Here is a 16,066-nt window from a genome sequence, read left to right as displayed (position 1 = left end):
TTCAATCTGAAGGAAATAAAAAAAAGCTTAATTTGTACTACGCCGTGAGTCACAAAAGTGCGAACACAGAAATTGCATGGCAGACCGACGAGAGCCGGTTCGAGCGGTCGAGGCGTCGAGCCGCGCGATTCTATTTCGAGCGGCACGCACCGCTCGAATCCTCGTGTTCCATCAACTTCTTCCGCGTTTGTCGCGCGGGTGGAAGCGCACTCTTCGTTCATCCAGCCCGTAGTATGCGTGCGCGTGCACTAGAGCGAGATAGAACGCGCGCGTGTCCGCGCGGAAGATTTCACGGCGCACGCAATGCGGCATTTGCAGGTTTGGCAGGCTGCATCGCGAGTTGACGCCACTGCTGTGCGATGAAATGTGGGGCTGGACACCGGGTCGAAATTAAAGAGGCCAAGAAGTGGCGGGAAGTAGCAAGGAGAAGGAGAAGAGGGTGAAAATGGAAGGAAGATTAAGGACTGGATTGGGAGCAGGTTGCAGCAGAGTTCTAGCTTTCTAATAACTTTTCCGCTATTTTACTTTGCTCGGCGGACAGCTAAAGTGTAAAATTCGTACCGAAGAAGAGGGAAGATCCTCGTCTACGTGCTGAAAGATCGGAGCGTGTGGTCGAGAATGAGAAGATACGATAATTGCAAGTCCATGCAATTTTTCTGAAGAATTACCAGTCACGAAGAATCACGACTAAGCTGTGGATGTCGATGCAAATTCACATTCTCGTGCAGACAGTTAAAGCAACTGAATCTGAACGCGCAGATAGACTTAACATGGAGAGATCGATTTGAAGAATCGAAGTATCGGTATTCCATACAACAAACAAAGGTTTCCTATAAACGCTTCTACGAAAACATCGACTGAGTAGGAAACGTTCCAACGACAGAATCCCCTTCTCCGGCGATCATTCTCCAAGAAATTATAATTTATACAACAAGAGAAGCGGCAAGAGTAACTAAGGGCTGTAAATCCGGGCGACGACGCGCGTTATCGAAAGCAGAATCCGGGAAGATGAGCAGGAAGAAGCGGAGAAGTCGCAGTCGATGAGCGAAAGAAGGACAAACTCGACTGAAGAAAGAGGGTGAAGAAATAGGAAGAAGATAGAGGACTCGCTGTAACGCAGTGAACGTAACACAGGGAGTGGGCTGGCTCTCTCTCTCTCTCATTCATTCTTGTTCCATCTCTGTCTGGCCTTCTAACTGCACCCTTTCTCCCTCTGGTTATGTGTGTCGGTGGGTCGATCGGTATCTGGGTCGCGGGTTTTGGCAGTGCGAGCCCAAACCCCCTCTTTCGTTCGCGATCATCCCTCCGCTTGAGGACGCGCCACTCTCTGCTGGTACTGCCGGTTGCGGATTTACGCAGAGTTTCATTTCGCTTGTTCGCTGCTCTGTGCCGCGCACCACTGCCAGCAAGATCGATTAATCTCGGTAAACAATCGAGCCTCGACCGGAATCGACGAGTGCCAGGCTCGATTTCAGCCGGATTAGCGAGTCTGCTGTTGGAATACGTGGTCGTGGTGCAGGTTCGGCCCGAGGTGTGCTGCAGAGTGGTGATTTTGGAAGTTGTTTAGAGGATCAACGGCGGATAATTTGCTTCAAGTTATTAGGGCGATCGGAAACCTCTGACGCCAGATTTCTAGCGCGCAAGCGATCGAAACAACAGCGATACGAAGATGCCGGGGCAATGAAACGCTATTAAAAATTCGATCGATGAATCGTTACAGAAGATAGCGCGTTTTACGCGACGCAGCATAGAGAAATTTGCTGGCAAGTTTTCTCTTTCCGATGGAAGATCGCTGGTCTGCTTAGAATCGCGGCCAATTTCTTGTCGAGAAAAATATTTGAAATGTGGCGGTCCAAAAGGTTAAAAGACCTAAGAGAGTAAATATTGGTACGAACGGATTGATATAGTCAGCAGAAGTTCATTGACGCGGAGACATGTTTCGCGGGGAAAGGTTGAGATTTGTCATCCGATAGAGGAAACTTGACAAGAATTTTCTTATTTACTGTTGATTGATTTATTCTTTCACCAGAGACTAATCTCGTCGGACGTCGAGCACGACCGAAACGAGGGGCTGTTGATCCCAGCACGGCCGCTTTACAAACACACGTCACACTTTGAAACAGCTCCTTAACAAGATTAATGATTTCCACCGGGGATCAGCGTGACGCGGTCTTAGGCGATCGATGCGTGAACTTTTTAGCCGGCGCCTACGATTAATTTATTAGCGATCGATACTTTCACCCCTCCTGTTTCATGTCCTGTCGTCGTTCAGGATTGCTCGTATCGATTGGAAAAATTGCGAAATATCCAGACTTTCCCACTTTTAGACAATTTTAATTCCATCGTAATCCCGGGATTATAAAAAATATGGAAAAAATAAGAATGTCTTGGCAATTAAAAATTACAGAAGAAGAACGGAGATTCGACGATTTTAAGATACACGAAATTCTCTATTTTCGTTCTAAGGATGTGAAAGAAGTCCGAGTCAAAGTCTGTCGTTCTCATAGTTTGCGATGTGAACGGAAAAAGAATGTAATGTCGTCGGAATTAAAAATCGCGGGAGGAGAACGAAAACTCGAAGATTTCGGGATTCAAAAATTGACGTTCGAGGTTGTGAAGCAATTCAGGATCCAAGTGTCTGACAAAATTTCTCATTTTCATAGGCTGAGACGCGAGTGGACGCGAACTACATAGGCGACCTTGACATCGACAGAGAACGAGAAACGTCGCGAAAGAGTCAGCCGGACCACTCGAAAAATCTCGCTAAATGATACTTCCGTGATAGCGAGCGTACTGTACGATCCTGCTGTTTCGTTCGATCCAAATTTTCCTGCTCTTACTCGAAAGTTCGCATTTCGACGCGCCAACAGTTAAACGCAGCGTGGCGTAATCGTAAATTGCTCGTTGCGCTTTTTATCGTTTCCGGAGTTGAATGAGATGAATTTAAGTGGAAAAGGCAGGGGGGAAAGATAGAACGAGTTCGATTGGCGAGAAAACTCGGAAGGAAGCGGATGAATCGACGTGCTCTCAGCACGAACAAATGCTATCAGAAGCTTGGCTCGCAGACTCGCAGAGGATTCCGTTGGATCTCGTTGGAGAACAGTTCTGCGATCGTAAATTAAGTGAAATATTCCACGATGGATCGAGGAAAAAAGCTAGAAAGAAGACAAACTTGCGCGGATTTCTAGATGTTTGCGGATCTGGCGAAGAGGAAAGGAGAAGGGAAGAGAAAAGTCTCGTTAAAGATACATTTCCTCGATGGCATCGCGAGTATGGATCTTCTTGCTTCCTGGCGGAAGTTGGAATTCCACTTGGTCAAACTCGACCAAACTTGGCAATAAGCGCTCCTGGCGATCATAAATTACTCCGCGAGCCTACGTATCCTTTGTTCGATCCAACAGATAAGAAATGAAGCGTTAATCCGCAGCACGGCCAACACGCGAGATAAATCAGTATCGTGTATCGATTTCATTGCTCGTTGTATACGGCGAAGCGAAGAGGCGCAGCTGGTCTCCTCCTAAGGAAACCTGGAAATCTGATGACATTGAATAAATTGAAGAACTTTCGAGGCTTCTCGTGAAATGCTAGAAGAGGTAGAATTATTCGAAAGTTCTTCCGGCTGAATTCGCGATGGATGCAGCCGCTTTCCGAGCTAGTCACACGGTTTGCGATCATCCGAGATTTTCCACGAGCAAAGGATAAAATCGTCGTTCGTACGTTCAGCGGTTCTTCTCTGAGAATTCGGTTTTTCAATTTCGATTTTTCGTTACAGCCTATGTATCGTCGAGAAATGTTTGGAAAGGACACTTTCACTCGCGCGCAATCTGGCACCCATTCCCGCGTGCGAATGACGAAAGAAGGTACACTTGTACAAATGTCAGCGACTTGTTTTGTCAGCGCAGTCACGAGCGGACTAATTCTCGCTCGTATCTCTCGAGATGCGACAAACGGCGCGAGTATTCAGAGAAGAAATTCATATTCCCGACGATAAGCTCGGCTTAGTGTCGTCTGCAACAAATTCACCTCGTAGTCTGTCTGGTCGTAATTCATCCGGTCTAATTGGTCGACGTAACGCGAATCAAACGCCAACAGACGTTCAATCGCGCTTCTGACAATGCGAAAAACACAGTGCGTCGAATATGGCAAGAAGAAATTATACGTTTGATCGACGATTTATCTCGCTCTGACAGAATTGATAGAGCTATAGCGAATTCTACCGAGAGCCTCGAATCAATTATTCGACGATCAATCATCTTATTGCGCGTATCGTAAGAACATTACGCAACCGAATCTGTTAACCAACAACTTTCCCCGCCGAATAATCCAACGGCTTGTCGCGTTAAAAATCGGTTATCACCTAAATCTGTCGCTCGATTTGTTGCTTAATCAACCGGCTAACACACCGATCGGACGTGGCAGGCGGTCGATGTTCGCCGAGAGAAACAAGGGATTACGAGGAACGAGCAAGCCGATTAATTCACGAGGCGGTGGCAAAAAGAAGTCGAACGAGGCGCTGGCGATGTGTCTGGGGCCTTGATGGTCGCGTACAAAAATTCTCCGACCGGCGGACGAGCAAGGAAAACGATCGCGTAGGCGTCTACGAATAGAGGAGGTGATTCAGTACGGTCGATGGTTCAGTCAGGAGCAAAAGGAGAGATCGTACGAGATCGCACGTGCGTTTTGTGCCTCTCGGCGATGCACGTGAATCGACGCTATGAATAAACCCGGCCACTGCATCCTCTGAATGAATCCATTTCTTCTTTTCTCTCCTTATCTTTTCTCTGTGCTCTTCTTTATTACGAGGCGACATTTAAACGAAGTTGCAGCGAATTTCTCTATACTTCGAATCTGTAGATTCCTGTTCATAAGGTTGAGCAAAAGTTAGATTAGGTCAGGTTTCCTGTACGGCCGTGTTGCGTTCTCTGCAACACGATAGATCAATTCTATATTTTATCGGCGATATTATAAAGCTTTTATATACGAGATATCTGGCAGCCAGACGAGCGTGCTATGAATTCTCCGATGAAATCTATGCGAATTCCAAAGCGGATGTCTAACGATATGATTGCAAGCGCAACGCCAAAATTGCTTCTGAAGCCATTGGCCTAGAAAATCTGTTTTTCTTGCGCGCCCGCCAGGGTGCCAAAGGCCCCACCCAAGCCTCTGATTTATCGCGTTACAACGCGTTACAGTGCGGTGGGTCCCAAGAAATTGTAACAAACTGCAGACCAGTTTTCTCGCTGATAGAGGACGTTTAAAGTTGCTAACTGAAGGAAATTTTACAGACACCAGAGTTCGATCGTCGTTTAGATATATGTCATAGAGCAAAGGTTTCTCTCTGCATCATTTTCTATAAGAAATGGTTAGACACGTTGAGATTTAATTTTCGTTTTAATATGACCTCAGAATGCAATTTCATGTTGCGTCTATTTATTCTTTTTTTTTATTACCAACATAACGTAACATAAATAGAAGTAATAACCAGCCTGGCATTGATAGATTATGGAAGAGGCTAGAGAAATTTATCCAATCTATTTATTCAAAGCACTATAACTCGGAGACATCTATTCTGAGATTTTCCTTCGAGCATGAAAGTCGTATCCCTGGGAAGCTAGTCTTACCTCCCGCTCCCAGATCGTTAAATTTTACATCTCTCGATCTTTCTTATTGCAACTTTCGAATAGCCAAAGAAAATATCTTGATTATTCCGGTAACCACTTTTTTTGGAATAATTTAAACGTCCATAAAACAATAAAGCCTGGGCGATAAAACGGGAAAAAGGAAATATTGCAATTCGGAGAAACCATCGGTCGCAGCCTTTAAACGAACAACCGCGCGAGATCCCCTTTAACATCTTGAACTCGGCTAGAAGGTGAGCTATAAGAGAAAAGGGGTAGCCATATATCAATAATTTATTCGCCCAGAAACGGTAGTGATTTTTCCAACGCGTCAGCAATACTTTTACCGCCGGTACTCGCCGCATTTTTCATGCTCCACCTGTTCCCTCCATTTTAATATTATTCCCTTTCCTCCCGGCTCAAATAAAACCACAACCTCTCTATTTTTCTTTCTTAAACGTATAATAGATACGTCATTCTTCAGCTTCGCGTATCAATCCTTAACCTCTTAGGTTGAATTCTCTTTCTCTGTACGGAGGAGCTTCACCCGAATTACGCGCAAACGATACAGCACTGCAACGCGTGAAGGATAATGCTGTTCTCTACGCAAGCACATTGCAACGATGTTTTCGATAATTAAATTATAATTTTTCTTAAACATACGATGCATATACTTGAAATTTAATAATTTACTTTAATAATTAATAATACAATTAAGTGTGATATATTTTAAAACACTTTGACACAATTTTCACGCTTATAACGCGATAGTGTTTTTCAAATTGCTCTTCGTTTTCTATTTTGTAGTAGCGATATTTTGAGCTTGAAGATTCTAAAAAATTACACGGATCAGTACGTTAAAAATTTATTTTAACGAAAAGCAACAATTGATATCTGGCACTGGTGTATCAGAAACAAAGACTATATATTCTGTCTGTATATTGTTAACACTGTTATAAAACGTCGCGAGGACAAGAAAAGTGCGAAGCAAGACGAATGAAAAAGATGGTCTAGTTCAAACGGTGGGCGAATGAGTAGCAGAGTGAGCCACTATAGTGGCGCATCGTACCTAAGGGGTTAAATATCCATCGATCCAATCGTTGAAACTAAATCGCGTTAATTCCATCGATCACCAATTTGCGCACTGTAATCCCTTTCCTATTTTCGAAATCGGTGCTTAACGCGCCGATCCTTCAAACCTACGATGAAATAAACAATCGCGTGACGAGTGGAAGTGCACGATAAAAATCTCTTTTTTTTAATTTACGAGACGATAAATTCGGATGAACGCAATTAAAAGGTTTCACCGTTGTTCGATGCTGAGAGTTTTGCTGTTTGCAGCGTTTTAAAATTCCCATGATATTTTATATCGATGACGACGTTCAAACAAAATTCGTCGAGCTTCACGCACGGTGTCCTTTGATTCCTGAAAGGATAAGGCGATCAGTTTCGCTCACGACAGTTCCAGTAATATTCGAGGATGATTTTTCATTTTCCTAGAGGAAAATTATTATGACTGGGTTTCTTGCAGTCACCGGACAGCACGATATGGTAATGTATGATAAAACGATGCAAACGACGAGACAGTTAGTACAGCGGAAACCGTGACGCGTTCCGCTTTAACTTGGTTACGCCAGGATCTGATCCTCTGACAAGATCACACGTATGCGTGCGGGATACCTCGGATCCTTGGGGATGTAATTTATCGCCTGGTACGCGATGGTAAGTGTTCCAAAGCATCAGCGATACTCTCGCTACTGTGCTTTTAACACTGACGCGCAGCGTGTCTCGAAACGTGTAATAGAATTCTGCGAGATAATAGCGCCACTTCCTTGATACGTTGCGTGGAAAGAAACCACATATGGTTCACCATGCAAAAACATAATATTCCATGCTAAGATTGCCATCTCTGCCTTTCGATCGGTCAATCACTGTGGGATGCAGAGTTTCATGCGGATAAAATGAACATCCAGTGATCAGGGGATAAATTAGAAGCGCCATAGTACATAAAATATAATTTCCACGGTTTCCTTTATCGAACCTTCGTGCAAATCCATATCTTTACGAGCGCACCGAAAGAGATCTTAAACGAGTCTAAATAGAATCTAAGGAATCTGAATAGAAATCTCATTCATCCCCTGTTAAATATTTTACAGCGAATACTTTACTTTCGATATCGTATCCTAAACGTTTCCATTTCTCGTAAATACATAAATATCCAATTTATTTGCCGATATAATATTCAATAGGATGCAACTCGTAGCGGCACATGTTGTTGTTTTGCCTCGGAGTATCAAGATCGTTAGGATACACGTAATGTAAGAATAAATAAACTCCGGGTAAAACAATGTCGTCGCTACGTGCAATCGTCGAACAAAGACGAATCAGTTATACGAGTTACCTGCGAGAGATTATACACTGTCTTTGCGAATACGTTTGTACGAGCGACTTTGGACATTGTCTATATTTATTTATAATTTATTTAATTTATTCGAAATATATTTGACGGATTGCAATAGCAAGTTCTCGTTCCCTATTTATCAATCCTCTGCAATTCCACTACAAACTTTTAGTGAAAACTAAGAGGATATTTCATAGGGTTGTTGTTAGTCAACATCCAACGGTAATTCTCTTCATCCTCGTAACATCGCCGTATGCTTCTTCGCTAATTTTCATCACCGGTGACCACTCGAATCGTCTTCAATTTGTACGGTCTTGTGTCGCTACAAGCGTAATCTCGGCAAACGTTCCGTTCACTACAGGATCGTGAAATTACACGCCGAGCGACAAGAAGCTCGCGCAAGAAGCCCAAGAGGAATTCATGCACGTTCGTTGGCACAATGGATCCTCGAAGGATTAGAACGTTGCTCCGGCGAGATAACAGTTTTCTGTTATCCTTCGGCTTGTTTAATTTTCAAACACAATGGAATAGTAGGTATCGGGATATCGATCGTCTAGGAAAAGTTCAGGCTAGCGAGTTTATCCGACGATCAAATTGGCATATTGCTGACTGACGATAAGTTACACCTTTGTTTTCCCGGCTTCAGCGATGAGCAATGATTTTGACCGCACGAAACCTGTGACTCAGTTGCATCTCTGCTATTCAGTGCTTCGATATCCATTGTGCCACCTCTTATCTTCCCCTCGCACCTAGTAAATCGTCAATGAGGAAAGGACAGTATCTGGATAGTGGGAAAATTGTTCAGATAAAAGCGAAATAGGATAATGGTCATATAAACAGTATGAATAATTGCTTCGGCGAATCTAATGGAAACGGATATCTCTTCTTCGATGCTTCATAGGTTCTATCACGCAGAGTAAATAGAAATTCATCGTTTCTCAAGAACAGTCATTCGCTCGGATCTAAGACCGATATCTTGATAACATTCGACAACAAACAATTCCGTTGGTTCGTTGGTTTATCGTAGCTGACTAAGAGCAACAACTTTCTAAACAAAGCAACAGATCTCACCGCGTAATCGAAGATATCCGTACATCCTAAAACTCTGTTACCACGGTGTATCGATTCTCCGGTTACAAGGAATCCACGATGATAATTAACAGAAAGAAAGAAAAGGGAAAGAAAAATGACTAAACAAGAGAAAAAAATTATATAATTCCAGAAAATCTACTATTATTCGCATCGTAATACGTTGGTACAATGGACGTCTGTTTAAAGTAAAAAAGGAAACAACATTGAGATAATTTGGAACTGCGAATCGATGTCGAATTCTACCAGGTTTCTGATAACTGTACGTTGGGCTAACAAGATGGCTGGCTCCGCGAGGCATCATCGGAAGCGAATATTTTAGTTAAACCGCGGCAGCCAGCGTTTGTCTTTCGCTTTTGGAACGATATCAACCCAGTAACCGACTTTCCAGTTGGCGGCAACTCCTTCGGGGCTCTTAAGACTGAAAAGTTCCGCCTACGGAAAGAGGAGAAATAACAGCGGTCCTATCAATCCGTGAAAACATCTTAAGCGTGGGCTCCGCAGTGAAGAAGAAATATTATCGGAAGTGGAATAACGTTTATCGGAGCACGGCTCCTTTATTCCCGTTCGAGATTCGCCCAGCAGGATGAGTAGCTGGCGATTTTTCTTTCGTCGGCAAGCTAATGGCCCTCTCATCCTTCGGTTTCTTTTATTTTTCCATTTTTCTTTTTTTGTTTTCGTTGTTAATACCGCGACACCATTTTGCAGACACCGTGAATAATACAGGCATAAGTAGGATATTTTATTGGGGAAGAAATCCATGTTTATATTTTTGAGTACTTGCTGTACTATCATATTGTTTTATTCTGCGTATTCAAAATTTAAAAATTGTAATTTTATTAAACAAAGCAGATGCGTTAACACTAAAATTACCGGCGATCGAAACGTAAAAAAGCTTGTACCTGGAAATCAGAAGGAGAAACATAAAAATACATAAAATTCCATCCATAGTTATCGTTAAACTATCCGTAGGTTATCGAACGTTGATAAAATATCTATCAAAAATTATGAACGTACAGTTGCAGCGTTGAAAGGGAACGAAAAATTGAAGAGTACTAAAGCTAATTCTATTTTCCAATCAAAGAAAAGAAAGGAAAAAAAAGAGGGAAATGAAAACCCATCAAAGAAACCATGCTCGATACTCACGTAATATCTGTGATTCAAAGACATCTCTTGGCTTCTATGGTTCCTCTTGCACCGTACTTTTCCTGAATTAGAAGCTTCTGCAGAAGTTTGGCAAGATGCTCGCAGAAACGTTTCTGTACATCTTCTTTCTTCTCTAATCCTTGGCGCATCCGCGCTGTGTCTTCTCTTGTCGAAAATGGATCACGAAAATATACGACGTTTCTTATCCACGGCTCGCTACGTCCTCTTCCTCTCTTCTCTATTTTCTCTGCCCATTTCCTTCGCCTTCCTTCTACTCCCGCCTGCTAATCGATCCGCGTCAGTCTTACGTGTTTATTGTCGAGGTTGCAGTTAATGTCTGGTCTCCTCATTATTGTCGTTTTTTCCCTAGAATTCGTGTCGCGTGCGCATCTGGGTCACCTGGGCCGCGGCTCCCTTCCGTCGTTGGCAATTCGGCTCGGATTTTCCTTTCAGACCCGAAGGATCCTCCTATGGAAAGTATCCACCGTTTGATAACGTAAATTGGCGAGCCGATCGGGGCCGATCGAGTCGCGGAATCACGAACGAGCCAACGATTCTTAACGCCGACGATGTAAAGTTACATGAGCATAAACGACTGAAAGAGAGATTAGGTAAATCAGAAGGAGTGAGAGATAGACGAGTTGCAAAAAGAAAACAGGCTCCTAGTCTCGGTGGCTCCTGTGGCGTGGCCATGACTCGAAGAAGAATCAGCGAAGCAACGTGACTGGAAGAAATCCGAGGGGAAACAGTCGGAAAAGAAGTTTAGAATTAATCGTACGGCGAGGCAAGCTACCGAATTTCTAGCCTAGTTAGCGTGCACAGTGGAGATGGATTCGAGGAAACATCCTCGAATCTGCTTCCGGTTTACACAACGAAAATTTGGAAACCGACGAGGCTCGCGGGATTCCAGCGCGAAGTTGGTAGATCCGCGCAAAACGAAATTAATTTTGCCTCGTGGCAAACAGTCGAACTTGCCATTTTCTCTCTAATTCTAACTGGATCGCTTAAAGAATCTTCGCAGTGTACTAACAGGAAGATTCCAGCAAACGAACGTAACTGGTCTAGGAGAGATACCTTTCCGAAGTGCACTTCTCGCACGAGCGAGTTCCACGTACACCCTCGTTCGTAAGCAGCTTTCTCGTTTTCTCTAGTTGCTTCGATCAATCCTGGCACTCGTATTGTTAACATCCCTATCCAATATCTCTGTCTTTTCGTATTTAGTTGCAACCTTCGATACGGATTCTACACCGAACCAGCTGGTTCGCAATATTTTTCCATGAGATGCAAGTTGGAAACAACTGCAAGGGCGAACTCGCGTGATTCGTAATTACGTTCCTCTTCGAATTCTGACGGATGGATTTGTTCAATTGTTCTGTATCGTTGTCCCGCGTGAATGCTAGATCGTCGTGAATTGATCGCGTTCTGGTTAAAGTTCTGGAGACCAGGTGTTCTAGTACTTGTGAATGGAAGTGTACATACGCCACGCGGTATGAATTCTACTTAGGTGGCTCGTTCTTCAACTAATCTTTCTTCCGACGATTGAAACAAAAAAAATACCTCCACGTATGCCGAGAGACATCTGTCCGAGTTCCTTCTGAAAACTCGCTCGATCTTGTCTCGCTGTCTCTCTTGGCCTTCTATTATGCGTTCGCCGCGCGAGAATGTGCTCGTTCTGCCAAGTCGATCCGCATTCTGCAGGTCGACCGCTCGGCCGCGCGAATCTCTGAATTCCAAGGCGGTTGTCGCGCAGCTTGGAAAAAAATGATTTTAAAGGACGCGTTCCACGACTCAAGAACAAGATGCTGCCAGCGGAATGCATATTTACGGTCATTTTTCCATACCACGACCGGCTCGAGCCATCCTCTGTATGTGTGTGTGTGTTCCTTCTTTTTCGTCGCGAATCCGCCGCGCATTTCAACGCGATTCCCAGGCAAAATATGGAAAATCATCGTGTGGCTTTCGCCTCGTGCCATAACACTCTTGTAGGATAGTGAGCTATCCATAGCGAATATATGCATCTTCTTTTCTTTTTTTTTTCTTTTTTCCTTTTTTTTTTTTTTTTTCAAGAGCATTTCATAACGAAAGCTACGGGCGAATGTAATCGGTTATTGAACGCGGATGATCGCGCGCAAATATAGAGGCGAACGCTGGTTAAGAGGAGAACGCGAACTTTGCATATGAAAGGACCTGGAAGATTCTAGGCAAGCTCGAAAGTGTGACGAGGAAACGCGTTTTCACGATAGAAACGCGGATCTTTCCTTTAAACGAGGCGCGGGTAAAAAAGCGTTTAACGGTGGATGGACGTTAACTTTGCACGACTAATCGTATTTTGTTGCAAAGAACGACCGGTTAGCGAGTTTCTCTGATGAGAGGAAAAATTCACGGTGTGTCATTTGGGAGCCCTTTGAACCGCTGCAAGTGAATTTTCTTTTGAAAGCTGACTGCGCAGCCAGTTTTTTACGATGCAGTTTCCCTTTTAGAAGCAGCCACCAGCGAGGAGGTGCTCTTTATATTCTAATTTCAATGGAAAGAACGTTGGACCAAGCTGCCCTGATAATATGTAACTCTTCTTCCCTCTGTGTTTGCGGAACATCTTATCGACGTGGTAATAGCTCGGAATTATCCTAAAGTTCAACCGTAACATCGACTCTCGTTCTGTCCTTTCGCTTTATTACACCGTTCGAAACAATTAGCGGACGTCGCGAATGATTTTATCGCGCCATTCACGCGTATAGAAGCGGAGAATCGCTCGCAGACTCGATAAGTTGTGTATTATTCAGGCGATGGTTTTACGCTGAAGCTTCGAAAGAGAAAAGAAAAGGCGAAACGTGTGGTCTAAATATTCTATCGTTGCCGCTATAATACGTTCCATCACAGTTGGAAGTTGTTTCATGACTGTAATAAAGTTTGACTTTAAGACGATCGTTAAAAGGATATCAATGTGAGAATGAAAACCACATAGAAAATAATCCTTTAAATCTATCTAATCCTCCAAATAAGAAAATAATCCCAAGCAGTCTATGATTCTTCAAAATACGATATTTGCCTAACTTGTTAAACTGCCGTAAATTTGCTTTAAAAAAGGAAAAAGATACACGTCGCGGAAAGAACGAACGACTGCAATGCCTCGATCGAACCTGACACGAATTATCTTCAGCGGTGTATAATTCTACGACGTTTTTAAACTGATGCCAGACGCCTTTTGTGTAAAGTAATATTTTATCGACGTTAATCTTCGCTTTTCCAGTGAAAATAGAGAAGTCAAGGGAGAAGACGAGTCGTGGACAGGATGCTGGAAATTCCTACGACTCGATCGAACCGGAAATCGCGGCCTTTGAACGCTCGCGTTCGCGTGCTGTCGCGAGCTTATCGCGCGACGAGCAATAGCAGCCGGTCGCGAACGCGCTGTGCAAAGAATAAATAGCTTGCACGCGAAACGTCACTTTTATGGGCCGGAGCTTTTAGTCCCCGCTGTAAAAACGTCGCAGTCCATTAGTACTCGCGACGATACGAACGTCACCGCGGCTCGCTGCGCATGCAAAAATTCACCGGCCGCTTAATAACATTTTCTCGTTCGAACGTCTCGACGGATAGGCCATGACCATGTACCGGGTGTTGGGAATACTTTTTCCTAAGTAACTACATAGTAAAACTGAACTTGGACACGTCTGCTGTAAACAGAGATTTTGCGTTTAAATTTTAAATGTCGATACTGGTAAACGAGGGAAGATGGTAATCTTTATGGCTACCATCTTCGCATTTGCATGCAAATCTCGTCGATCGTTCACTGTTTTTAAGTGAGGGAATGAGTTATCGGAAATGGAAACGGGATTTTTAGTCTCCGCGTGTGTTGCTTGCTTGATGGTTTAAGGCTATTTATACTATCGCTCGTAAATGTTAGGACATTTGTGGAAAATGAGCTACAATCATTAGGAAATTATTGAAATCTCTGAGAACTACTATCCCGGTTGGTATCTTAGAGTATAAGGAAGTTGTATACACCCGGAGTATGAAGAAGTACACGTTCAATAAAATGTTGGAATAAGTATCTCATCAACTGTGTATAACAATAAAATAAAATTCTTGCTCGCTTCTACGTGTGTACACACCGTGACGCATTCAGCTTATACGTTTCAGTTTTCTACCCTATTTATCCTCAATTTCTCGCACATTTTATCTAACATTTATCCTACGATTTCTACCAACTTTTTACTTCCACAGCTTCTCCATACTCGATAATCGATATCAATTACCATATTTTATACTAAGCCAAGCATATCAATACTTAGAAACGAATATACCTACATAATTCCACTTTAACTCGTGGATGACTGAAGAAAGCACCAAAAGCTCAGTCCGCGATGCTACCAATTACGATCAAAGAACGCACCAATAGAATCGGATCGCAAAATCGATGATACCTCCCACCCCTATTTTGACGATTCCCTAATTTCCCTTAAAAGACGAAAAAAGCAGAAAAATACGTAAAAAGAGGGAGAATTCGCGTGTAAACAGGGGAAAACGTTGGGAAAAGAGGAATAGAATCGAAGCAATTTTTCTCTGCAATATCTTGTGTGTGGACGATGCAACGAGTGCTGGCCCATATCGCGTCTATTTTCGCGCACGATGCGATCGTTTCGCGCGAACGAAGGTCTCGGGGGTGGTTGGTCGGGTGTGCCGCGAGGCAAGGGGTTGGTTCACGGTGGCCCGGTGGCACGATCAAGGGGAAACTCGACGGAAAGTTGGGCAAAAGCAAAAGGGAGCGCCGCGGCCGGAGATAGCGGTGGCACACACGCCGCTGCTTCTATTGTTCTTCGTTTCTGAGAGGCCGAAGCGCTGCCAATATCGGAGCGTTCCGGCGCAATATCGGGTCACGAGGTCCGGCCCTGTTTCTGGCAGACGGTGATAACTCAGTCGACGACGCACCCACGCCGCACAACCGTCCTCCTCGCCGTCGCCGTGATTCAATTTACCGTAATTACCCACGGATTAGCCGACGCGGCCTTTCGATACGCGACCCTTGCAACGCGTCCGCCGGATTAGAGAAGGGCGAATTTTCCTCGACGAGGATCATCTTTGGCAACAGCGGCAACTTTGGCTCTGGTTTCCAACTTCTCTCGGTACAGGTGAAATTCGTAATTGAAAAGTTAGATAGACGCGAGCGAAAATTTCGTGCCATGGCAAATAACGGAAATTTGATTGCACAGCAAACTTTAATCCCCAAGTTCTCAAGTTTTTGGCTAATTTTTTATTTAGATATTGCATATGGAAATTAAGTGGACGGTACATGGAATGGTAACAGGGTGAACGTTCGTCCTATCTTTCAAGTTGTTGTTTAGCAGATCGTTAAAAATCAGACAATGAGACGGAGTGAGTTTTATGATACAGTATGACATTAACGTTGGAACTCTCGAACAACACTCGGAACCTACACGCTCGCTGTATACCGAAATCATTCGATGAATCCGCATCTATTTATCAAAGTCGACAAAGAATTCTCTGTCTACCTAACTAGAACCTCATCTCTGCTGCAGCTCACGATCGTACGACAAGCAAAGATCCACGCTGTTAGCCGCCAGCAGCTATTTCAATCTCGTCGTCCTCCATGCAAACTCGATAGCTGATGTTATTCGATTGGGGGCGAGAAGCTCTGGCGTCTTCTTAGTCGACCGATCGGTGGTGGGTCCTTGATCTCCCTGGCGAAAGAGCGAGAGAAAGAAAACGAGCAGGAGACGTGGGTGCGGCTTAAGACTCTCGTTGCGGGAAAGAGGGATCAAAAAGTTTTTATCCAGCCGCCGTTTCATAACTTATT

General features: G+C 43.9%; 2 protein-coding genes across 5 annotated transcripts in view; one reads left to right on the top strand and one right to left on the bottom strand.

The window, feature by feature from the left end:
• The window catches only part of LOC100644602 (mediator of RNA polymerase II transcription subunit 20), a 154,357-nt gene that overhangs the window by 112,161 nt on the left and 26,130 nt on the right, over nucleotides 1-16,066 (top strand). The gene's annotated exons all lie outside the window — the stretch shown is intronic.
• LOC100642244 (facilitated trehalose transporter Tret1-2 homolog) overlaps nucleotides 1-16,066 on the bottom strand; it is a 120,795-nt gene that overhangs the window by 94,519 nt on the left and 10,210 nt on the right. For all 3 annotated transcript variants that reach the window (XM_048406204.1, XM_048406205.1, XM_003395441.4), the window contains one exon: nucleotides 10,255-10,722. In XM_048406204.1, the coding sequence (XP_048262161.1) occupies nucleotides 10,255-10,278 (24 nt within the window). In that variant the 5' untranslated portion in view covers nucleotides 10,279-10,722. The remainder of the gene's footprint in view (nucleotides 1-10,254; nucleotides 10,723-16,066) is intronic.

Source organism: Bombus terrestris, chromosome 5 (genome assembly GCF_910591885.1).
Source record: "Bombus terrestris chromosome 5, iyBomTerr1.2, whole genome shotgun sequence".
Taxonomy (NCBI): Eukaryota; Metazoa; Arthropoda; class Insecta; order Hymenoptera; family Apidae; genus Bombus; species Bombus terrestris.
Note: the sequence above shows the minus strand (reverse complement) of the source record. Positions and strands in the feature narration are given on the sequence as shown.